Source organism: Chionomys nivalis, chromosome 23, assembly GCF_950005125.1.
Source record: "Chionomys nivalis chromosome 23, mChiNiv1.1, whole genome shotgun sequence".
NCBI lineage: Eukaryota > Metazoa > Chordata > Mammalia > Rodentia > Cricetidae > Chionomys > Chionomys nivalis.
Window position 1 is genome coordinate 48056509 of NC_080108.1, and position 27033 is coordinate 48083541.

The 27033-nt window shown below is 38.2% G+C and overlaps 1 protein-coding gene across 2 annotated transcripts in view; it reads left to right on the forward strand.

Moving 5' to 3' along the window:
• LOC130865307 (leucine zipper protein 2) overlaps positions 1-27033 on the forward strand; it is a 391653-nt gene that overhangs the window by 182461 nt on the left and 182159 nt on the right. Inside the window, exons 2-4 of one of the 2 annotated variants that reach the window (XM_057756310.1) lie at positions 13928-14045; positions 18504-18574; positions 23663-23744. In XM_057756310.1, coding sequence (XP_057612293.1) covers positions 13928-14045; positions 18504-18574; positions 23663-23744 — 271 coding nt within the window. The remainder of the gene's footprint in view (positions 1-13927; positions 14046-18503; positions 18575-23662; positions 23745-27033) is intronic. The other variant, XM_057756311.1, reaches the window with a different exon arrangement.

The following is a 27033-nucleotide window of genomic DNA, read 5'->3' on the forward strand; positions in this document are numbered from 1 at the left end:
ACTGTCAACAAAAGACCTAGTTAAGGTTTTGACTTCTGATTTTTAGAGGGGTGGTGAGATGCAGCATTGTGCTTAGAGATGCTGAATAGCTGGTAAGCCAGAGATACCAGGGTGAACCTCGGATGCTCTGCAGGGTACTTAGAGATGCTGAATAGATGGTAAGCTAGAGATATCAGGGTGAACCTGGGATGCTCTGAGGATACTTAAAATTGCTGAATAGCTGGTAAGTCAGAGATACCAGAGTGAACCTGGGATGCTCTGAAGGGTACTTAAAGAGATGCTGAAGATCTGGTAAGTCATAGTGAACCTCAGATGTTCTTCAAGGTACTTAGAGATTCTGAATAGCCTGTGAGCCATAGACACCAGGGAGAACCACAGATGCCCTATAAGCTACTGTGTTGCTAAGTTCCTAAGCCCTGACATTTAATTGGTCATGTGGATTGAAGTACTGAAAGCATTCTCTTTGTCAGGGTCTTCATGTAGCTCATAAGGCTGGTCTCAAGCTGTCAGTCCTCCTCCCAACATTCCTCAGGGCTTGGATTACAGGTGTTAACCACCAAGACTAGATCTAAATTCATTTTTATCTCATAATACTTTCAACTTACTATGAGTATTTGGAGGATGTAACTCCACAGAATATCAAAAAGACTCTTGTATAGAGAATTTGAAAGAAACTGTAAGGGAAAGGAAATGAGAGACATACACACGTTTTGCTAATACACATACGGTTCCAATATAATACATTTTGCATACACACACAGACAGACACACACACACACACACACATTTTGGTAGTTATGTACATGTTCTGTTCACCACAGATTTATTCATTAAGAGTTCATTTTAATTTTCCCAGGAGTCTTTAGAACTCTTTCTAGATAATCCTTCTTTGAAATAAAGTTTCAATAAATAATGCATAATTTATACACCCAAGTTTCCTAAAATTTAGATACAATCATATACAACTCTGTTGCTATTTTCTTCTCTTTGTCTGTGTCCTAACATTAATTTTAGTGTAACTGAAATGTGTCTAGAGATGATATTAACTGTAGGAGACTTTCACTAAACAGGACTTCCTAGTCCCAGGATTACATCATGGAGGGGAGTCTCTGGCTCAAACCCTTCTGGGATGTCTGTCTTTCTCTTTCAGCTGCTGTCTGCTCTGATCCTGAGACAAGAAGGTTTAAGTAAACCTGAGGCAGGCAGGATTCAGTCCTTTTATCCCCTTCTCCTTTAGGACACAGCTGCCAGTCACAACCCTCTCTGTTGCCTAAACTATGGCTATGCCCTGCTGGAGTCAGACCCAGTCAGCGTTCTAATGGGCCCCAGTCAAGGTCTTTAGGAGTGAAAATAAACGTGAATGGAAGGAATTTCTGAGCCACTGTGAAGTCTAGAAAAGAAAAACATGGATACAAATGAAAGGTGGTCATTTCATTATTCCAGGGTTGCCTTTGGAGGTGTTGTCTGTGTGGAATCGAATGAGCTACAAAGGCCTTGAAACTCATTTTACTTCTGGCTTTAGAGTATTCTCTCCTCTCTCTCTCTCTCTCTCTCTCTCTCTCTCTCTCTCTCTCTCTCTCTCTCTTCTCTCTCTCCCCTCCCCTTTCCTCTCTCACTCTCTGACTAAACACCTTCTTCAGAGGAGCAGAATCTAAAATGAGAAACTGGCTAAATCAATAAAGTTCCCTCCCATAGCCAGGCAGAAGATTCATTTCAGATATCAGACGGAATTCAAAGTCATGGGTTCTTCTATTTAGTGGGCAAGGTGTTTTAGCACAGACACACAGCATTAATAAAACAACCAGCACATCAATTCTGTGTCAACTGGGTTCTAGTTCTCTGTGATGAATGGTCTGGTGACGCCTAGAGCAAGTTCTTCTAAAAATATTTATTACTTTTCAAATATAGATAGATATTCTATTTCTGGTGTGATTTTTTTAATCACAAACGATTTTAATGCTTGATTTATCCATGAAGATCAATATTACCACAATCTACCCCCTGCCAGCACCTCTGATGGAATTAGTTATGTTTTCTTATAATTATGTATTTTTTTTACCATATTTTCAACAAGCACTGCATTTAGGTATGATATATACTTTAACTATCGCTAAATATCAGTCATAGCTATAAAACTAATTTCAAAAGAAGAAAGGAAAAGCAAGCATGAAGGGAGAAAAGAAGAGAAGCACATGTTTACTTAACATACCTTGAAGATGAAAAAACTCCAAATATTTTTAAAAGTATCGAGCATGTTGGATAGGTCCACAGCTATGGAGAGCAAGCCAAAATCCCAGTTGTAGTCAAATATCTAGTGACTTCTCTTAATAGAGTTAGGTATCCGCTAAAGTCCACATTGGTCATTAAGCAGGATGTCTCTGTGCTATGACCTTTAGCTCCACCTTGGGAAATGCCTCTCCTCACCTCACACCATTAACGCTCCATAAGGTGTCTTCTTCAGTCTGCCACTACAAAATATCTGCAAACATTTCTGAAGGGGATCCCTGAAATAGGCCAACAATAAAAAAACAAATAGGCACACATGAATGTACACACACACACCACACATACATATGCACACACACATGTGCACAGATGCAAGCATGAGCACATACACCACATGCACACATACACATACACAAGCATGTGCAAGCACTATTTAAGATCTCAAGGGACTTTTCCTAGCACAGGCATTCTTATCAGGAAATAAGTAACTCTGTATACAATATATCCATTTCCTACACTGATTTAAGTGTCCTGTAAAATTGATGCTTGGTGTCTCCACCGCGTCTGCGTGCCAGTGTCTCCGCTGCGTGTGCGCGCCAGTGTCTCCACTGCGTGTGCGCGCCAGTGTCTCCGCTGCGTGTGCGCGCCAGTGTCTCCGCCACTTGGGCCTGCGCGCTGGTGTCTGTGATAGTTGCTTTGAAGTGACTTTTCCTCACCCTTTACTCCCATCAGGGTTGCCCTGTGTCATCCTCGAGTCATTTCTGTGCATGTTCTGTGTTAGTTACATATTTTGAACAATTTGACTAATGATGGTGCAAGTCTGATAAAATTTATTATTGTAAAAATGCACACATGTAGGGATATGATAGATAGGTAGATAGATAGATAGATAGATAGATAGATAGATAGATAGATAATAGATAGATAGATATAAATGATAGATAGATAGATAGACAGACAGACATGGATAGATAGATAGATATAGATGATAGATAGATAAACAGATAGATAGATGGTAGATGGATAGATAGATGATAGATAGATAGATAGATAGATAGATAGATAGATAGATAGATAATAGAGATGATAGATAGATACATATGGATGATAGAGAGAAGGAGAGAGAGAGACTGAGAAACAGAGACAGCAACAGAGAGAGACAGAAAGGATAGACAGAAAAACCTAGATAATCTTCTAGTTTATTGGTCATTTTTTACTATAATCCTGACACACACTAAAGTCACACAGCAAGAGATAACATCAACTGAAGAATTCCCTCCATCTGATTCACCTCTGGGATTTCTTTGGGGGCATTTTCTTGATTATAAAACAATGTGGGAGGGCCCAGACACCATGGGTGGTGCCAGCCCTGAGCAGGTGGGCCTTTCCTTTAAGCAGGTCTGCTAAGTGTGAGCCTGAGTCCAAGCCAGCACAGTGTTCTTCCATGGCCTCTGCTTCAGTTCCCTCCAGGTTCCTCACTTGAGTTCCTGCCCTGGCTTCCTTCCATAAGGAACTGCGACAGGAAATTGTAAGCTATTTCCTTCCCCAAGCCATTTCTGATCACTTTTATCAGAACAACAAAAAGCTAACTTAAACCAATTTTTTTATTGTAGAGGTATTAAAAAATTGTAGAAACTTTCAGTCAAAGATATCTACAATTGAAATCTCGTTTATTATCTATTTAAACATGCAATTTTTAAAAAATAGATTTATGATTTATTATTTATAATATCGCTGTAATCCACTTATATTTCTAAGATAATTATAGACTAATGATATATATGAATTTTCTAACATATACCTGATACTTATACATGATATATATTGGACACTTGTGGTTTAGATACAAAACTGATCTAAGTTTATGGTTCCCATCGTAGATGGCTTTTTAAATATAGTGGAAATGTTTCAAATTGAGTGAATAGAATTTTGTACTTCCGTAATTGTTGTCATTATTCTATTTCTCTGAGAAGAACAAAGCATTTTATATCTTATGTATCTACTCAGAACTTTGGATTTTATTAATAGTAAACTCAAAGATATGGAACTAATCTTCATATATTTTTCTTAGAAACCAAAACAAAAGCAAAACATAATCCAAATGAAATCAAATCTTAAAAAATGATCCAAAGCTTAAAACATTAAAGAAAATTGGGAATATCAATAAAATAAAAAAGCCTGCCTGGGGCAGCTACTGTTTTTCCAAAAAGAGACAATTTAAAACATCAAATTCAATTATGACTTTTAGGGAAAAAAGAAATTAATTATATAAATTACTATACAGTTATTCTCTAAAAATAGAAAACGTGGCCAGGTGGTTGTGGTGCATGCCTTTAATCCCAGCACTTGAGGCAGAGGCAGAAGCAGAGGCAGTCAGATCTCTGTTAGTTTGAGGCTAGCTTGGTTTACAGAGCAAGTTCCAGTACAGTCAGGGCTACACACAGAAAACCTGTCTCAAAAAACCAAATACATGTATGTATGTATGCGTGTGTGTGTACGTGCACACACCGTGTGTGTATTCTAACAAACATTTACAAATTATAGAAAATATATAGTATGCTTGCTTAGAAAAGTAATGCACTCCGTAGCTTAAATGCTAGAGTTTGTGGAGCTGACTACAGATGTAAGAAGAGGGCTATAACCTTGGGAGCTCAGTCCGGTGCTCCAGTGTGGGTCTCTGTCTCTATCTCCATCCATCGCTAGATGAAGGTTCTATGGCGATATGCAAGATATTCATCAGTATGATTATAGGATAGGTTCATTTCAGGTTCCCTATCCTCAGGTGCCCCAATGAACTAACTGGGGACATTGCCCTGGGCATCTGGTAGCCATTCCAAGTTCAAGTCTCTTGCCACCCCTTAGGTGGCTCCCTTACCTAAGGTATGAGTTTCCCTGCTCCCCTATCCAACCTTCCTTTATCCCCAATCACCCCGATTCCCCCAGTTCCCCTCATCCTCTCCTTCACAAGAGAGAACATGAACAAGGAAGTCAGGACCATGAGGGGTTCACCCAACCACTGAGACAGTGGGGCCGATCTATTGGGAGCTCACCAAGGTCAGCTGGACTGCTACTGAAAAAACATGGGATAAAACCGGACTCTCTGAATGTGGCGGACAATGAGAGCTGACGAGAGGCCAAGGAGAATGGCACAGGAACTTTCATCTGGCGATAGATCGAGAGAGAGACAGAGACCCAAATTGGAGCAACGGTCTGAGCTCTTAAGGTCCAAATGAGGAGCAGAAGGAGGGAGAACATGAGCAAGGAAATCAGGACCACGAGGCGTGCACCCACCCACTGTGACAGTGGAACTAATCTATTGGGAGCTCTTCAAGGCCAGCTGGACTGGGACTGAATAAGCATGGGTTGAACCTGGACTCTCTGAACATGGCGGACAATGAAGGCTGATGAGAAGCCAAGGACAATGGCACTAGGTTTCGATCCTAATACATGAACTGGCTTTGTGGGAGCTTAGCCTGTTTGGATGCTCACCTTCCTGGGCTTGGATGGAAGTGGGAGGACCTTGGTCTTCCTGTAGGGCAGGGAATTTGGACTGCTCTTCAGTATCGAGAGGGAGGGGGAATGGACTGGGGGGAGGAGAAGAGGAATGGGGATGGGGGAAGGGAGTGGGGGAAGGGGGCAATGTGTGGGAGGAGGGGAGGGAAATGGGAAATGGGGAGCAGTTGGAAATTTTAATTAAAAAAGAATAAAAAAAATGAAAAAAAAAAAAGAAGAGGGCTATAAGATGATGTTTCCATATGGCTTGAGAAACGGGCTGTAAATAAGGCTGCCATGACAGATGTCTGAATTCAAGAAAAGTGTAAGTGATAATTCCTTCAGTTAGCCTGAAATTATTAGACATCTCAAGATGTGATATCAAGTTGAAATATCTGCATTTTAATTTAAAATATTACCCCAGATGCTATCACAGTAAGGAAAGCCCTTTATCCTCAAATCTTTAGGATTTTGGAGTGAAGGCATAAAAGGTTTTCTTTATCATAGGAAAGGAACAAGAGCAGGCAAACCTCACGGAAATGGGTTGGTGAGTTGGCAGGGATTCTAACCGACAGCTGAAGAGGAAATATGTTTGTAACACCAACTGTCTGTAGCAAGGAAGGTTAAAATACACACTCCATTGTTTGCTTCAGATCTTGATTCCTGAAACACATAAATAAGTATTCTTTAAAAGAATACTATAGAATCTTTAAACATAATGTAAAAAAGCCTTCAGGGCCTCACAGAAAAATATAACCTCACAATGTTTAACTAGCAGTGTGTCTACCCTATTAGCATGCAGATATGCTTCCTTAATAATACTGCATATGTAATTCAATTGCTGTGAAATAACTTTTTATGATACCTGAACAATAGTTCCATGATTCATACTTGTACTTTGCATACTTCTCAGCCAGGATTACAATAAGTTTATCTAGTGAACAGGTAGATTTCTCAGGCAGAGAAGCTGTGAATGGAAAGTTTCAGAAGCCCTAATCTAAGAGAATTTTTCTCATATGTCCGACAGACTGTGAGAAATAGTAGAAACAGAGTGATCCAAAAATTGCATTCTGGTGACTTCGTGAACACAGTTGCATTGGAGCGGGGTGTGACCAGAGGGCGGGGGGAGGCTTCTAATCTGCTGTTACAGACAACTCAGCAAAGACAAAGAATGAGAGAATTATAAAGCAATAGCATCTACAGAATGGAAAACACAAACTGTGATACATCCAAATCTTATTAACAGCTACAACAAAATGATCAAAGAATGAAGGAACACATATTTTGCATTTCAGATAATTCAACCCCCATAAAAGAATAAAATAAAGGAAAAAAGGTTTATCACAAACATCTGTGCAAAGTAATGAAGCTCTCCACTGCAATCTGGAAACAGAAAAATGATTATACAATAAATTCTATTATTTACTGAAGAATAGAGCACTGAGTTTAGCAATAAATTAAGGTAATAAAGAGAAATTATCATTATTTAAATGTTATTGTTTCTTATGTAGTAAATTTAAGAAACCTTTCAAATAAGTGCTTTAATAAATTTTCACTAAGAACAGAATCATGTATAAACAGCTCATTCATATAGAATGGGTGTTTAAAGAGTTAATCTTACTAACCATATTAGTATATTCTCAATATCTCCCATTTGAATCTAAGTGGCAAAGAGCCATACCAGTGGTAAGGAGCCATGACTTTATCCCAATAAAATGCAATTAAGAAAATGTTTTAAAGGCTGTAAGTATTTAGTAATATATGGACTGCTTACAAAGAGTAGGTAAGCATCAACTAAAAATCAGCAATGAAAAACGTACTAGTATTGAAAAAGCTAAAGGTTGTAGGAGCATCCTGGAGGGGAAAATATGTAAATGCTATTTCTGTAACGTATTCAAATTATGAACCACATTGTCATGCACACTATGGCTAAAATTAGATGCTATTTAAAGCCACCTAACTTACTGAATTTAAACAATAATCTTGAAAGTACCAGTAGAGATTAAAATAGGAAGTGACAAAAATTCTCTACCTGTTCTATAGTTAACTGACCTGTGTAGTTTGTTGGCCACGGTTACTAAACAAATGTATGACAATGAAAATGTTCTCTGGATCATTTATTCCATTTATAGGCATTTAAATGTTTTCTGGTATGATTATATTCACATCTTAACAAGACAAGTCACATGGAATATTGTTGAAATAATGAGCGGCAGGGCTGCGTCTCCGGCACACGGCCGCCCACATGGCTAGCTTATGCCCCGAAATAATTACACGGAAACTGTATTCTTTTAATCACTGCCTGGCCCGTTAGTTCCAGCTTCTTATTGGCTAGCTCTTACATATTGATCTAACCCATTTCTAATATTCTGTGTAGTACCACGAGCTGGCTTACCAGGAAAGATCTTAACCTGCATCTGTCTGGAGTGGGAGAATCATGGCGACTCCTGACTCAGCTTCTTTCTCCCAGCATTCTCTTCTGTTTACTCCACCCACCTAAGGTTTGGTCTATCAAATGGGCTAAGGCAGTTTTCTTTATTAGTTAACCAATGAAAGTAACTCCTCCATCAGAATATCTATTATTCATACCAGTCAAAAGTACTATTTATATACACACAAAGAGTAGAATTTGAAGCAAAGATTGCAAAATATTGTAAAGAATGGATGTCAACAACCTGGTCATGATTCTTTGGGGTAAGTGAATGTGTTTGGGGGGAGTGAATCTGATAAATGGGTGAGTGTAAATTGATGTTTCTCCCATATTTTCAATTCCTTAAATCTATGATATATGCAGTGTTTAATGGATCGTGAATTATTTACCTGGGTTCATGTCTGTTTGTTTATTTTTCTGTGTGTATCCAGCAACATGAGAATAACCATACTTACAAACCTCTGTAGTCAAGAATGAACCCTAAATAATACATTTTTCTTTGTAACGGATGAAGAAGGGCTTTTCTCATTTTCTCTTTTCAACATCACATCAAATTACCTCAAAGGGAGGAGTCACTGAATACATGGTGAAACCAATTGTGGAAGTGGATAAAGTCACATGGCTCAAAGAAACATGGTTTCCCATGCAAATCAATTGAAAATCAAGATGGCTATAAATGGATGATACAGTGTCTGGAATAAAACGGTCAATTTACATAATTCATGGTTTCAGAAATAGGAGTAGCCAAGTGGCAATTAAATGGAAAAATATTTATAACAACAATAAGTTCAACAAAATGAGCTGTAATTGCATATAATAATTCCACTGTGGTGCTGAAGTGTGCACTCAAGCTGGAATAATGTGTGAGACTATGTGTATTGCTAGGTGGTTAGATGTCCAGATGTTGTCTATGTCCATAATATAACCGAGTGAGTACAGTTTCCATTAAGGCACCAGCAGGTGTCTACAGAAAACTAACATTATAATTCTAAAATTCATTGAGAAGAATCAAAAAGCGAAAACTTGTTGGTAAGACGAGAACCATTGGAGGGAGCAAACTTTGGAAAAATGAGGATTAAACATAGACTTTTAATGACTAAATCATTATATTTCTTTGAAATAGAACTTTTTATAAATGAATCAGGGTATAATACAAAAATACATTTGTCTCATTTTCTTTCACTGTTCACATACTGATAAGTGGTTGATAGCTGATAGGTGATGATTGTGATAGATAAGTAGTAGATACATAAATAGGCAGCTAGTAGATAAAATATCAATTGATAAATAGTAGATAAAGAGATGATAGATGTTTGGTTCTTTTATGATACATAAGAGATAATGAATAGATGCATAGGTAGATAGATAGATAAGCAAAGAAATATTTTCTACATAGAACAAGTATCAAAAACTATATTGAATAATGAGTTCAGAAATAGATTAGATTAGAAAGTTTGTCTGATTGGATTATCTTTCTGTATATTTATACATTGATATTGTAACCTTTGATATATTCGAAGTAAACTCATTTCAGATAGAATCTTTACAAAAAACAATAAAGTTAAAATATGTTTGTTATGGTGGGGTGTAAATAGGATTAGATTCTTATAAAAAGAAAATAATTGAACACAAAATGACAGAAAAAAATGATGTGCATGAAATTGGGAGAAGAGAACTCTCCACATTGTGAGAATATTCTGTCATAGTCTCTGAAGAAACCAAGCCTGAACCAGCTTGAATTTTTAGCTGAAGACTGCAAAATTGTGACTCAAACCATATTTTCATCATTACCCATTCTGTGTACTTTGTTGTGACCATATTAACAAATACAAGATCTAACCCTACTTAAAAGTGAGTAGAACTGATACAGAGAAAGGGAAGCAAAAAATTTATGAAAATGGAGCCATTATCCGATGGCATACCTAAGCAGTATTTTAGAAAGTAGCTGTAATTTCTGTGCTGACTAGTTTCTGTCAACCCAGCACAAGCTAGAGCTATGCAGAAGAGAGCGCCACCATGGCTGAGAAAATGCCTCTGTAAGGCTGGTCTGAAGGCACACCTTTGGGGCCTTTTCTTAACTAGTGCCTGGATTGGGAGGGTCCAATTCCTAGTAAGCAGTTCTCCCCCCAGTGATAAGACCTCGGTATCAGAAAACAGCCACGGAGGACAGGCAGTAATCAACACTCTTCCGTGGCTTCTGCATTAGTTTTTGCTTCCTGGTCTCTGCATTGAGATTCTGCTGCTTTCCTTGGATGATAGACTAAAAGCTGTAAGAAGAAAGAAACTCTTTACTCCACAAATTGCTTTAGGTCATGGTCTCTATCACAGAAATAGCAAAGTAACTAATACAGATTTCATTCCTGAGCCATTCACACACATTTTTTTTTGAAGGGTAAAACAGTAATCTCCTTACCTGAAAGTGTGGGTAAATATCAAATATAAACTAATATATTTTAGAGAATTCAAGCCGACTAGTACATATTAAAATAAACTTAATAGTTTCATTGTACTGCCTTTACCAACGAGAATAATGTATACCACAGAAATAGTCAAAAAAATATGTGTATAGCCACATGCACTGATTTTATTACTCTGTAAGAAAAAGAAGAACACACAGAAGAGAATGCATCATAGCACCTGTCAGCAGGTAGGGCCTTCAAGAGACATACAGCCAATGGTAGAACATGGGTGAAGGGTGAGCCTTTATGTTTGGTTATGTCTCTAAAGAAAAGTTGTTGGAAGATAAACACTTCCTTCAAATAGAACAGCATACTGTGATCACCTCTGTCTATTTCCACTCTGTAAAGTTATGATGTTTGAAATTAGAAGATGCTGATTAATTAAGTTTCTTGGTTGTATTTATTTAATTAATTGTATCCTGTTCCTGATTACTGTTGTGTTAACTAAACAATAAATTGTTTGAAGTCCTGAAGTGTGTTTTATCACGAAGGTTGGGAACCCTAAATATGATAATGAAATTAAAAATGATTGCAAACTATATGAAAAATAGCAAAAATAAATAATAGTTATATTTAATTTAATGAAAACTCATCAATGATGAACATAAAGAAGGAAGAAGCAATAGATGACAAATTTTATGGAAAGTACACTGGTCGTTTAGATCCACACTCATAGCCAAGTCAGCATTCTTGTTCTGATGTCAGTGTATTTTTAGAGCCATGGCTGAGACAAGGATCATGGAGCTGACTGATAGACCACTTCTATAATAGCATCTTGCCCTTGGAAGTGATTTATTATCTTATTGACTTAGATATGTCTATTGGAAAATAGAGTGACCAGAGCACTTTCCTCCTGGAGTTCTTGTGAGTACAAACTGAGTTATATGATCTCTGATGCAGAGCATGGCCAATGTGGTTTTTTTTTCATCATTTTGATTTATAATGTATATGATATTCTGGGGACATGTTTATTGTACAAGAGAAACCAAGAAATCACACTGTACTTTTGGGTGAGAAAAAGGTGAACCCTTATTATTATTATATGTTATTTAATTTTATCAGTGTGACCTATGAACTCCTGAGACAGTCTATTGATTATTGATTAATAATTAATAGATTATTGATTAATGATTATTGATTGATGGTTATTGATTGATCCTTGTTGGACTGGGTCTTCTGCTTCAGAGCCATTGTAGAATAGCATACTTCGCAATTACATACCATTCCATGCAAGAAGAAGCTAACGGGTGGCAAACACCTGATCTTAGCAAAGAAATCACAAAATCAAAAACAAAAGTAGTCACTGAAGCCTACTCTAAATGAAATAAATTTATTAACCACCGATAAACTCCACAGTGCAAGTTATTCTTCTATATTTCTGCAGAACACCCATCAAATTTACTAAGTTTCTCAGGAATAAAGATGTTACTCATTTTGAAAACCTCATTATTGGGGCTGGAGAGATGGCTCAGAGGTTAAGAGCATTGCCTTCTCTTCCAAAAGTCCTTAGTTCAATTCCCAGCAACCACATGGTGGCTCACAACCATCTGTAATGGGGTCTGATGCCCTCTTCTGGCCTGCGGGCATACACACAGACAGAATATTGTATACATAATAAATAAATAATTTTTTTTTTTAAAAAAGAAAGAAAACCTCATTATTTACATTGAGGTCAAAACTCTCTATAAAGTTATAATTTAACACAAAAATGTGGTTGAGACCAGTATCTCACATTTTATTTTATTTTTTGCTTTTTAGAACTTTATTTCAATGTAACTATATACATAAGAAATACACTCATATCTGTTAATAGAATGCAATTATGTTTAGCTTATCCTACACAGTTTTGACCAGAAACTTGGTACATGGTTTACAATTTTTAAAAAAAAGGAAATGAAAACGGCAATCTGGTTTATTTCTGTCTATTACAAATGTATAAAAGATCCTCCATCAAACGCTGCTGAAGACAGCAGAACCTTGAGAAATGCACCTTTGGTTTGCCTCAGAAAAGTAATACATATTGCACTGTAAAGGTTTATAAAATCGGCGCAAAACATTGTTGTAATGTTACAATACTAGTTTTAGGAGTTCAGTAACTAATGGGAGCCTATAGGATACATGCAGAACTACTGCTATCTCAAGTTTAGCGCCCTTTTCTACAAGCTTACAATGGAATCCAACCACCTTTCACTGGGCACGGCTCTCTCTTTTCTTGGTGAAGGGCTAATTAAAGACTGCTGAAATCTTAAACATGGCAACATCACTAACCACCGTCTCTATCAAAAGAGCACACAAATAATTTACAAGAACCAGTTTCTTATTCATTTTATTTCCCGTGATGGAAGAAAATCGATCGCTGTGTTTTCCTGTTTATTTGTTTCTCATGGAGTCAGGCAATCTGTCATCTGGACCATTGTAGGTCGTCTTCTGTGCCCATATTCTTCACACTTTCACTCCAAACCTTTAGAAAGAGAAAACATTCCAAACTTTCAATCTGGCCTTGTCTTTGCCTGACTAGAACATTTCTAGTTCACTATTATTCTCCAAACGGTCCCAAGTCCTAAAGGTCACTCAGAAGCCCGGCATGTCTGTCTCTTCCTCTCTTCCCACATTTTCTTGACCGCTACCAGATTTCCCACTCCTTCACTGGAGCTTCATGGCTGACATTTAATCACTTAAAATAACTTTATTGACACTGGCAATTTACAAGTGCTTTCTCCCTTTGTCTAGCTAATTCATATTTACCTTTAAAATGTTTTCTTTCTTGTCCCAGTCCTACATCTCAAGCTCACATATACACACAGGCAAACCCGCATTTACTGCATGCTGAGCTTTTCCTTAAATGTCAACTTCATCTTTCTGTCCAAGTTCGCTGGAATTGCTATATGCATTGACGGCCTTTCAGAGTGGTTGTACTTTCTCTTGCCTGCTTTTAAAACAGATAGTGGTTCTGGGACATATGTAAAAGGGGATTAATTTCTTGTCGGGTTTTCTTCTCTGTGGACTGAGAATGAAAACAATGTCCCTGCTTTCTATTTGGCTCTACCCTCAAGTGTGTTCTCCAGTAGAAAAGCCTACCTAAGCTTTTGGGATATTTATCCAAAGCCTGTGTCTTGCAATATATATCGAAATGCCTAGAAAAATATAGTGCTATTACAGAAATCATCTACTTTCTCAACTATACCGGGTAGACTACATTCGTATGTAGAAATGTACGTGTTGCTGTTGGGGACTCTCGGTCTACCTAGTTCTCTCTGTAAGGAAAGTATTTCGCTAGGCAGAGTGTGTGCGGGGCTCTCACGCCTTTCTTCTGTGTTAGACAGGACTATGAAGAGCTAGAGAAGCAGTTGAAGGAAGTGTTTAAGGAGCGCAGCACAGTCCTGCGGCAGCTGACAAAGACGTCCCGAGAACTGGATGGTATCAAAGTCAACCTTCAGGTGAGCTGGAAACTGATTTTGTGACCCACTGGACGGATATACATTTTTAAACAATTTTCTCTACATCTCTGGGCTTTACCACTCCAGTTAACATTTATTATTGCTTTAGCTTTGAAATAAAATGTCTTTTGAATTGCTCTAGAGACCTGCAGTTTCCAAACAACAAAAAGAATAAACTGTGTACTTGGCAAAGCCATCAGTTTCTCCCAGCTTTCAAAATCAATTTGGTCCCTGTGTTCTTGACAATACAAAATGAAGGAGAGGAATTAAACTGAGAGTCGAAAAATGTAGGAAGGATATTTAGAAGAGAAATTTAGATTTTTTCCCTAGGCTAGCTCTAAAGATCCTTTAAGCAACTTTTTTTTATAGAAATGTATAAATGTTTTACAAAGGAGACTATCATGTTTAAAACATGAGAAAATAAAAACAAGATACATTTCAGATAAAAAAATCTTTCTAAAACATTTAGTAGTACTTTATTTTTTTCCTATGAAAGTACTTTTTTATTTTAGTTAAAATAGAAACTCTTTTCATATATTATGTTCTAATTATGATTTCTCCTCTCCTGATTCCTCCAGGTTCTCCCCACCTTCCTTCCCACTAGTATCTACCACTTTTTTGCCTTTTGTGAGAAAACAAACAGCATCCAAAACATAATAATATGATAGTATAAAATAATCAGAATAGGACAAAAACAACAAACGGAAAAGAGCCAAAGAAAAAGCACAGCAAACACATAAAGACACAGAAACACCCATGTTCACACCCACAGGAAACCCATAGGAAACATAAAACCAGAAGCCATAACATATACACAAGGACTGTAAGGTAAAAAACTTTTTGGAACACACATTGTGAGACAAAGAATGGTACTTTTTGATGTCTGACTTTGCACATTGCCTTCCCTGAGTACCTACTGTGTACTAAATTCTTTAGTGCCATTGCATGACTTAATTCTTTTGAATAAGTAGAGGAAATGGTACTTTGATTGTGATATTTTTTATGGTGCATAAGTAATATATTCTAAAGACAGTAGTTCTGAAACTGACTAAAGACTCCAGAGCTTAAATGTAAGCTAGTTTGCTCCAGAGACTTTTCACACGCCACAGAACTGAGACTGTCTGTATGTTGTCTTGGGCCTCAAGGTCTGTATGTTACACTGTTGCCATAACAACACGATAGGGAAGATGATGGTGTGATGGGGAACCTCCTTCAGCCAATGGCCTTTGGGAGCTGGACCGGGTTGTGGTGTGACCTTTGGGTTCCTGAAAAGCTCCTATCGCACTCAGCTCTTTCTCTCTGCTTCCTGCACTCCTTACCTTGAGGTTGGACCCCCATTCTGTTCTGTGACTATTCCCCCTTAATAAAGAAAGGCGTTAAAATACACCATTTTGGAGTCAGTATGGAATTATTTGACGCGCGTTCCTGCTCACTTTTACCATTCAGCTTCAATGGTGGTGATGCAGACAACCACTAGAGCATTGACTTTGGTTCAACTCACGTGCTGGGTTATCTTTCCATAGCTCTTAATTAATTTCCACATGACAGCTTTATTGTGGTTACTAGTCTTCCTTTATAGCTGCAAATACAAAGTTTAGAAAGAGCACACAGGTGATCAATGAGTGGGACCGGCATTTGGATTTACTGTTTGAGCTCTTGTGCCAGTTGTACTATGCACCGAGAGAGTAAAGCAAACCCCCACCCTTCAGGAATGGGAGGCACATGGAAGGATTAGGAGGTGCGTGAAGAACAGTGCTGTGCATCTGGGCATCAGATTCTGAAGAACGAAGAGGGGGATTCATGAGGCTACACATTGATCTGGTTTTATTAGGAAAAGCCTAGGCAGAGATTACCGAGAAGAACGTTAGCAGGTAAACAAGCCTGGGAGGAACATTTATGATATATGCCTGTCCTCAAGGGGAAGGGACACCTGGCACAGGAGCATATTGTCGGCAGATGGCGAAATGCCCTGGAGAGATCAGTGATTACTGTGTTCCCATGACACTCTTGTTTCCTTAGTCAAGGTGTCTCCTTATACACCAGAATGTTGTTTAAGAAAAATGATCATGGAGCTATGATTTTTAAAGGGGAAAATTGTCCCTGAAATATTGTTGCAAGTTTGAGAATGGCATTTTGTTTTGTGGAACATAATAGACAAAATATTTTTTGTTGTTGTTGTTTTAATCTTAATAAATCCTCTTAGCAAATTTTCCACACAATTAGCATGGTATTGTTTTTATTATAAAGTGAAGAGTAGAGACTTGTGGGTAAAATGTGAGATCAGATTTCAAACATAATGTAAATACATATACAACTACGCGTTATGGGGCTTTTCCTGACAAAACATGAACAAAACGACCATTCATCCCAGATAGGGAACTAGCGACACCTCACAGGAACCATCCCACCTACATTCAGCCTGGTGAACTGGTGAGTTTACTTGGAGTTTGTTAGGGTTTATGGGGGAGCTGAGGCTTGGGCCACAAGCAGCTACCCCATCTCACCAACCTCCGGCAACCTCTGTTGGGATGCCATGTTTCATCTGTTGACTTCAAGACAGGCTCTAGTACTCAAGCTTGTCTTGAGCTTACTTTGTAGTCAATGATGAACATGCACATCTGGTCTTCATGCCTCCTGCTATGCCCACTTCTTTATATAGTACCGGCCTGTGTCCTGGAGGTCTCCACATGCTAGGCAATCACTCTATCTGCTGCTGAGCTGCGTTGAAAAACCTATCCTGTCTTCAATAAGGTGATATTATTGGGCCCAGCATGGGGAAAACCAGTTGGAAGTAATCAGTCACTCTGATTTCAAAATAACTGGCATGTCCTAACCAGAGGACAGAGTTCCTCAATACATTCAATAGGTTTTCTTATCTATTTAGTTCACTATTTTATTTAAAAATACTTCTCTTTCTAATTTTTTTAGTTTCTTCCTTATTTCTTAAAAGCGTTTATTTGTGCATCTGTTTTCATTTCATGTGAACAAATGTTTTGCCTGTACGTGCCTGTGGACCATCTGCTTGCAGTACATGTGCAGACCAGGAGGGTGCTAGATCCTTGAACCTGGAGTTACAGACAATCAGTATGGATTCCAGGAGGTTGCTAGATCCCTTGAACAGGGAGTTACAGACATGCAGTAAGTGTGGAGGCCAGGAGGGTGCTAGATTCTTTGAACCTGGAGTTACAGATTGTTGTGAGCCTCCATGTGGGTGTTTGGAACCAAACCTGTTTTCCTTCCTCAAGCTGCCCTCTTGTCTATTGGGGGTAGCTATTTTTCCTAAACACACAGAGCACTACTTACTGAATTCTTCCTACAGGGAGTCTCAGTTAACCCTTGTCAGCCCCTAGGTACCTCTGGTAAAGCTAACAGTGTACTATTCTCTGTTGAATACGGGGCTGAAACTGTTCAGGCAGCACCGTGCTTTACAAGTCGTAACTCAGGCTAGGTGTCAGTTAAATAAACATTAAGGAACAATACACTCACCGCTAGACTGCTGTCATTCCTCTACCTTCACAGCTACTCTGTAGAAACCGTTATTGCTATCTAAACTTTTAATATCAAGTATAAATATTATTCTATTAAACAGTTTACTGAGTATTAACAAGGATGTTATTAAGAAACATTTTATATGACAGATCCATGTAGAAGAAAAACTCGGGGTGGGGCTTCTCTGTTCTAACTGATGGCTTCTGAATTTGCAAGTACATACGTAATGAATAAAGTGGCATATGTTATTTTCTTAATACCTGTGTATAGTGCCACGGGATAAAGTTACCTGGCCCTCTGTCTTTTTGTATCCTTACACATTACTTAGAAATGACACAGACATTCTAAAGCTTTTAACTCCCATCAGGTTATTTCCTGAACTGTGCAGGCAAGCTTTCTATGAGCCCTTCCATTTGCTGGAACTACACAAGAGCTAATTCAAAATACCTTCTGTGGACACACTTTAAAGGAATGGGAGAAGGTATTTTTTAATTTATTTGTGAAGAGACTGAGAAGCACATGAAATAACCCAGGGAGTGAAGGTGCTGTCCAGGCAAACCCGGTGGCTGGAGTTTTATGCTTGGGACACACGTATATCTGAAATAGAAGGATTAACTCCGCAAAGCTGTCCTCTGACCTGCATATCTGCCTGATGCCATGTTTGGCACATGTACACACACACACACCACCAAAATACAATTTTTAAAGATTTTTTTGAAAAAAAAAAAAGGTACTTGCAGGCTGTTTTGGTGAGCCTCTGCCCAAAGCTGTTTTTGTATTAAGAGTTTAGTAGGTCCTACTGTGTATTGTGAACCCAGTGTGTGTCCTTGGCACCATCAGTAGCTGAGGGGACTAATTTTTATATCTTTGTCCAATAAACCAAGTGCCTTAAAACTTGGCACTAAATATAGACAATAAAATGAATGACAGGGTTTTATCTAAGACTTCTTTCCCTCATTTCTCTTTCAGTCTTTGAAAAATGATGAGCAATCTTCCAAAACTGATGTTCAGAAGCTTCTGGAGTTCGGCCAGAAGCAAAGGTAAGACTGGAGTTCTATATTCCTTTCTAATCTTTCTTTCTTTCTTTTAGTTTAAGATTTCCTCCTCACCCTTATTTTTGCAATACTGTAAAAGTACAGCCAGGGAGTTTATCAAAATCCATGTACTATAATGTGTGAACTTATCTTCTTGTGGACACTTGCCTGTATACTAAATTTATCCAGTGCTTTGTGTGAAGAGTTTCTCTCATTCAGGAACTCTGGATGGGATGTGAGAGTCTGCATTTCAGGCTTGGTAAAGGTTAGTTACGCTCAATTAAGTGAATTGCTGAGACCTATATCCTTGGTGTTTAAATGTTTTTTAAAATGGTCAAATTAAAAGTCCACGTCATTCCATGTGGACTGCTTGATCCACAGGCAAAATGCTGTTAAAAAATATTACACATGTCAGGTAAAAGAATGACGTGCTGTTAATCATGAGTCCTGTCGTCAGCCTGGGTCTCCACTGATGACCTCACAGACTGTCTCTGAAACCTGTCCTTGACATGCTTTCACGCGAGGTCACACTGTCTTGCATTACTATTCCTTGTTTACAGTGATAAGTATTGTTTTTAGCTATTAGACGTTAATCTGAGAATAATTTCATAGTTCTTTGTTTATTGTCTTTTTGTGTTTTATTTTAGCAACAGCAGTGGGCTACAGGCATGACAGCCCCTTAGCCATCTACGGTCTGGTTAATATTTAAACCCATTTTTTTCTTTTGTTTGTTTTGTTTTTTGCTTTTGTTTAACTTCTGTGTGTTTTGGGATCCTCATTTGCAAAATAAAGCTAATTATCTTAATGATTATAAAAAGGCAAGTCTGAAGGAATCTAAAGACTTTGACCTCTTACAAGTGGGAGTTTCATAGTCTCCCCTTTCTACTGGGGCACTTGAAGTGTTGGAGTTAATAGAAATTGATAAAAAAAAATTTCATTTAAAAAGGAAAAGTTTGGAATATCTATTGAGCAACACAGTAACAATTTAACAAAGTATATGTTTCTAAGAAAATATATGAACAAAAGGATGATTATCAGCCAAAATAAACTAAGATTTGTGGAAATTACTTCTTTAAAAAAGGCTTACATCTCAATCAAAGCAAGTGAAAAAACACATAATAGGAAAAAAAATAGTATCTGCAAGATTCAAGTCAGTTGTCAAGGATTAGAAGAGGCCAAACCTTTGAAGGGATGTCCCAGAGGTGATGGCCTTCAGTGTCCAGCATTGAGATCTCACAGAGGGTAGCTCTGCAGAGAATGGAGCAGTTTCAGGGGAATTGTTATGCTGGCTCTGTTTAGGAGGAAAAGGAGATGCAGGCAGTTGGGAAGCCATGGTTTCAAGAGGAGAGGAAGGTCCATGGAAGGAAGACACATTTTTCTTAGAATCATGTGGCGCCAGAAAGTTCAGCCTCCCTCACAGGAAAACACAGGTGTGGGACCTGGGGTGTGACAAAAATGAAGACAATCCATGCCTTTGTTTTCACTATACATTCTCAGGCCCCTGCATATGTTTGTAACAATGCAGAAAGCATTGAGGCCAATCGGATAAACGGCATAAAGTCTGTAAAATATGTTTATGTAATCATCTACACCTTAGCTTCATACACAAGTTCTCAGAAGACTGAACAACTGTTCCACCAAAACAGTGAAAGAAAGCAGATGTGTTGGCCCTGAAATGTCAGACTTTTATACAAAATTAGAAAACTTGTTGAATATAAATAACTCATTTTATGTGTGCCATTAAAATTAGCATAAAAATTTCAGTAAATTTTAGTCATGGATGTAGGCAACTTTTTCAAAACAAAACTGTCTGACTTAGAATTCCCCTCATGAACAAATAACAAAGTTAGAGAGTATTTCTGTGTATCTGGGGACAGATTTTTAAGTAAATCTAGAGGGAGTGAGAGATCCACACACAGCTACATGAAGAGATAAACTGGGTGGTTCACTGCTAACAAGAGAGAAAGATGTGTGTAATAAGAGATGTAGAAATAACAGATTATAAATAACTGATAAGCACCTGATAATCACTTTAGTAGACAGATGATAAGTGATCCATGGTGCCTTATTTTGACTATTAAATAGAACATGTTCATAATATATAGCTGCCTGGATAATATTCACAAAAGACCATTGGGTTGTTAGAAAGACATTAGACTACATAATGTTAGTACTAAAGAGCTGTAAGCAGAGAAATGACCATGGAAGGGTCCTCAAGTGTCTTAAGAGTAAATGAGAAAGCACACTTTGTTCTCTGGTGACTTGGGGGAGGACTCAGAGCACTATGAGACTACTGACCACTGACATGCTTTCTGGGAGCCAGAAGGAAGCTTAGGAGAGTGAGAATCATTTACTTTGTCAATTACTGATTGACACAGCAAGCATCGCCATTTGAAATTCATGCCTTCCTGAGAGGAAACTAGAGATTAAAATAGAGAGGAAAAAGCTGGCCAATGCTTGCACAATATGAGAACCTATGCTAAGAAAAGCGAGTGTGTTAGCAATCTCACCCTGTCAGTGGAGCTACCCAGTCTAAGAACTAGAGAGTTACTTCAGCATCAAAGAGGCCCTAAGGCGGCCAGGCCTAGCTGTCTGGTCAAATCTTCCTGAACTGGGATGTGGTATTGAAGCACAGAAGCCTGGAATCATCTCACATAGCATAAAAACTGTGAATCTGGGAGTCTGGCTCCAGAAGATGGAGAACAGTGGGCTGGTTAAAAAATATATATTAGAAAGGAAGACAGAAGAAAGTGTGCTGAGAGCTGGTTGGTAGATGTAAGGCCACACAGTAGCTCTGCTTGACATAGATACGTGCAAAATTCTCTGCTTCCACCATCTAAAAATATTGGACTCACTTATATTTATATTTGTGTATTTTATTTTATTGTAAAGGGTTTTGCTGATCATATGTATGTGTACCACATGCCTGCCTGGTTCCCATAGAAGTCAGAACAGGGCGCCGGTCCTCTAGAACTTGGTTATGGTGCTCAGAATTGAATCTGGGTCCTCCTACAAGAAGAACAAATGCTTTTAACTACTGACTCCCTCCAGGCACTTTGTCCAGTTTTTACTAACATATTACTGCTTGTTCTTTCTTGTTTCCTGTTTTCCTTTATATATCATGATATGGGTTTTTTATTCCCTTGTCTTTTGTAATATAATTTTATTAGATTATTATTTATTGTCTAAAACTAGCAATAGGTAGTCTAAATACAAAATCTAGAATGAGCAGTAGTAGCTACTATAAAATTATCTTGACTTTTTGTTGACTATATATCTCATATTCTAACCTGTTCTTGTAGAAGACTGTTTTTCTGTCCTCCCCAGCACCCTTCCTTCCTTTTTTCCCTTCAATAGAAGCAATGTAATGCCTCTTCTACAGGTGTGTGCACATGCCACTGTCCCTGTGGACCTCAGTTTTCTGTCACTCACAGATATATTTTCGTGTGATAGGAAACATGTGTATCTATTCCATATGATCATATTTTATATTATATTGCATTTCATATTTGCATATCATGGCAATATTTAATTATTATGTCACAAAAGTTCTTTTGTTAAAAATCTGGTACTACAGATGTAAATCTCCATACATGAAAATCCCCCCTGAAAGCTGAAATTTAGCTTTAAGCCATCGATTTGTCCTGGACACAATGATTCCAAAATTTATTCTCCCTCTCCTACCTCCCTTTTTCTGTTTCCCCTAAAAATTAAATTTGGGTGATTGCAGTACCAAAAGTTGAGATCTAGAAGGCACAGAGTGTTCCTGCTAAAGGAAAGAGCTTGTCATCCTGATCAAAGAGTATACTTATGGTCTCTATGGGGTTGTTTTTTTAATGATTGTAGAATAAGTAATTTTCTTTTCTAAACTCTCTGTTAAACACTTTGTTTATTGTGTCATTTAAACCTTGCCACAAGCCTACAAAGTATTTATATTATTGTGCCCAGTTTTAAATGAGGAAATTTACAAGGAGGGAATTTTACTACTTGCCCAAATTACCAGAGATAGTTTCCTAGCAATTGATGGCCAAATATAAACCAGTTTTGATTCTCATGGAATAGAACAATACTCTGCTTGGTTGTTTGTGCTCTTAGGCAACTTTTCTAGGCATAATCACATATCATATATGTATTCTCTATAACACATGCATGTGCTCTCACACACACACACTAAACTTTAAAATCTACTATTTTTGAGGTGATAGTTTGGGTGACAAAAATCAAATATCAAATCAATATCATCAATCCACTATGCACAAATTGTAAATCTTTAAGAGGAATAAGTAAGCACATAAATTAATGGCTTTCATCATGACATTCACACACACGCACATGCACACACACACGCACGTGCACACACACATGCACATGCACACACACAGCATGGTTGTTATTTGCTCATTCCCCTAACCCTTACACTGAGAACTTCTCTTGACTTTTGCTGTGTCTGTAAGAGACAATGTGATATTTATCTTTCCTCACTCCCCCATCAAAAGAAAACATAGTCTGTGCATATTAATGATCTTGGGACAGAATTTTCATGCATTTATGGTCGTATATTTTCTTTCCTTTGCCCATTAAGCAATAGTTAGAATTAAATCAATTTTCTTTGTGTTTTCATGAAAAATTCTCAGGTCCTATAAATTATAGCTAAGCCACAATAGTGCAAAATTAAGAAATTAATGAGGATCAGAAGGTTACAATAATTTCTTTCAGAAATCTTTCATGACTTTTAGTCCAACATGTTCATGCCCTACATGTCATCAGTGAAATTAGCTTTCCAACTCAAGTTGGTATATTGAGCTGATTGAACACATTCATTGTTCACAGTGATTTACACTGTGGGGTTCTTATAAAACATAATAACAAAGCAATTTACCTTAAATATCACCTGCTTTACGTGTGTGCAAGGAAAGAAAGCCCTTTGTATCAGAGTATTTAGATATAGCCTTTGTATTGTTGTGGATTTTCATAATTATAATTAGCTGTTCCTTAAAATTAGATGATAGATAGACAAACCTCTTTTTGTAAAGTTCATGGAAAATAGTGGAATCATGTGGTATCTCTTCTTTGTTCTTTTTTCTACTAACCTAGGGAAGAAATGAAGTCTCTCCAGGAGGCCCTGCAGAATCAGCTTAAAGAGACATCTGAGAAAGCAGAGAAACACCAGGCTACAGTGAGTGTGTTTGTGTCTCTTTTTATAATAGCTTTGGGGTTGAGAAGTTATTTCTTCCTTTTCTCCAATCACAATGGAAAAATACACCATAAAAAGAAAAAAAAAATGAAGTCTCCACAACAGAAGCTTCAGTCATTTTGATCAGCATAATACTTTGCCACAATTTCCTATAAGAAAGGGGTGAACATTGTGATTAATTTGGCAATCTTCTAGCTCCTACTGAAGAGGCAGACCAGGCAGGGAACTAGCTCAAGATCCCTTTAGTGGTTCCTGGATGGGGTGGAAGCTGAACTGAAAGCCAGTTAACCTATGCAGATCCTTAAGCTGGCCCAGACAACCATGGCATGAAAATCACTCAGGGACAGGGCCATGCTATCTGCTTGGTCATCCGTTTTACAGATTATTCATAGGGTAAGACCTACAGTTTCAGGATCCAACTGCCTCCCAGATCTTTGCAAGATGATGTCCTTTTGACACTTGCACTGTGGCTCTTATCAGTGATATTCACCAGAGGCAGGAAAATTGGCTCCTGAAGCAGTGCTGGGATGTCAGTCTCAAATGTATTTCTCAGACTCACTTTTGTACCTCTTGCAAAGATAAGACTTCTATATAGTATCATCTCCTTTTAAAAATAAAATATATAATGCCAAACTCTGTTTGCTAGAGATCAACAGATTCGAATGTATTACTGAGAAGACTGATGGTAGGTTTTTCCCAGGGCCCCCAAGAAGAAGGCTAGTGCATAATAGGTCCCATTATGGCCACCAGAGAGAACTGGACAGTAGATCCCATTATGATTAGAGACAGTGCAATGCTGAGACAGCTAAAGAGGCTCAGGATGGGCGGTGAGAACAACTGCAGTAACCTTGGGACATAGGAACTTCCCACATTGTGGGTATCCGCCCCTAATGTCACTAGGGAAGGTCTGAAGTGGTCTGGAGTGGCACTAGAGAGTGTTATTCTTCAGCTGATTGATTGTTATTTGAAAGTATGGTCCTGAGAGTACATGACCTATTGTGGATCCAGGGAAGGAGGCAGGAAGAGAGAGAAGGGTATTTCAAGCACATTATCAGGCTAGTGAGAAAGAAGCTGGTCCAGCACATGGTTCTTGGATCAGACTCCTTCCAGAATGCCAATAAAATACAACCTCAGTTTTAGAGACCAGAGACAAGATTAATGCAGGTATCCATCTTGTTCAATTACTAGAAGCCCAGGCTCTCTAGAAACTCTAGTGAGCCTTTTATGTGCAAAGCTTCTATAAACATTGGCTGGAGTGCGGAGTTTTGATAATGAACCTCAGTTCAGTTTGTCACCCAGGACTGTTAAGTCCTCAGGGCAGTCTTTCGACCTGCTTAGGAATGTTTCCTGGTAAGTTCTCATTATCTCTTCCAGATAACACGTGCTTAGGCCAAATGAAAACACTAAGTTGTTTTATGTAAGAAAGCACAGTGCTTGGCTATCTGGGCACCAAACCTTTTGTAAAAGAATGGTCAGGTTTTCGTGTTTTCCTAGTCAGCATTTCCCTCAATATGGACTTAGAATGTTGAATATCTGTCTGTAATCTCATTTGTGCTTTGCCCAGTATGACTTCATTTGAATTTATCTCAGGGAATTTAATCTGATAAAGTGGTGGCCTTGAGAACAGATGTGCTGTATTCACTATTTTCTCAGACCCTTGTCATAAAGCCATATTGCTATATCGATTGATTCCTAAGAAGTTGTAGCTCACAGGAGGTAAACTCGTGGCTCGCTTTACATTGCTAGTGGGCAGAGCAACCAAGGCACACACCACAGCGAAAACCACACTATATACAGACGAGGTCCAAGGAAAACAGTCACTCTTGAAAGAGCACAGGCCCAAGTTAGAATATCCAGGTATGAAAATGCCATGGGTATAGAGTACGACCCCTGTGTCCCACCCAGCATGCTCTCTGTACCTTTTGGTGGATTTCCCTCAGAGCTGTGACACTCCTATCCCCATCTCCCTCACATTTCTCCTGAGCCTAAACCTGCTTGTGGAGACTGGCTTAGCATTCCGTTCTAAGGATTCTGAGGATAATTCCTAGTGGAACAGGATTCTGTGGACTTGATCAGGTTCTGACAGTTTGCTTATTTATCTAATTAAGACAGTGTATCACATTAAAATAATAAGGGCTGTTATTATTATTAAAATAACAATAATATACTATTAAAATGTGATATTATTATATAGAAATGTAGTAGGAGCTGCGGGCTGTGTTCCTGCCGCCCCAGCTCCTGGTAGCCTGGCTAGCTTATGCCCCAAAATAACAACACACAAACTGTATTCTTTTAAACACTGCTTGGCCCATTAGCTCTAGCCCTTACTGGTTAATTCTCATATCCCAATCAACCCATCTCTAATAATTTGTGTAGCACCAGTCTTACCGGGAAAGATTCAGCATGTCTGACCTGGCGGCTTGCTTCATCACGTCTGCCCTGGTGATGATCTGCATAGCGTCTGGCCTGGGGAGCAGAGCTATGGTGTCTCCACTCACTTCCCTTCTTCCCAGTATTCTGTTCCGTTTACTCCACCCACCTATGTTCTAACCTATGAGGGCCAAGCAATTTCTTTATTAGCCAATAACCTTCCTCCATCATACAAATTAAATAATATTATTATAATTGAAAGTATAATTATATCTGGCTTATAGGCTATAATAGACATAAAATTGATATTCTGTCCTTCCTTCTCTACCCACCATTTTATTACAAATTCATATATGGTCATTTCATTTCCCTCAGGCTGTCCTATTGACTACTTACAAAGCTCTTCATTAGTGATTATGATTCTTTGCACACAAGGTACTAAGCAGAAGGGAAGATGAATTGTAACTAACTTCAAAATTGTAGGCTATCATTGCCACTACCACCCACTAATATCACAGTAAACATTATCAATGATGACATAGGATTAATGTCTGACAAGGAGAGACTCACATAATGTAGTCTGCTCTGAATCATTAGGGATATTCTACGTTTCTATGCTAAGTCATTGCTAATCAAAACCATTTAGTTACATAATCAGAACACTATCATGGGTCTCCAGCAGCTCTTCCTACAGGTTGACAATGAGCTGTGTGAGATTGATCTGAAGTTCAGAATCACTAAGGTTCCTGTCACAGACGTGAGCTGTATCACCAGTCTGACTAAACACCCGAGACTTCATTCTATTTAGTAATTGCAAGACAACTCAATTTTGGTAATAATGCTTTGTATTTTCTTACCTACAGATACACTATCATTGTTATTTAATATAATTGTTTTAAAT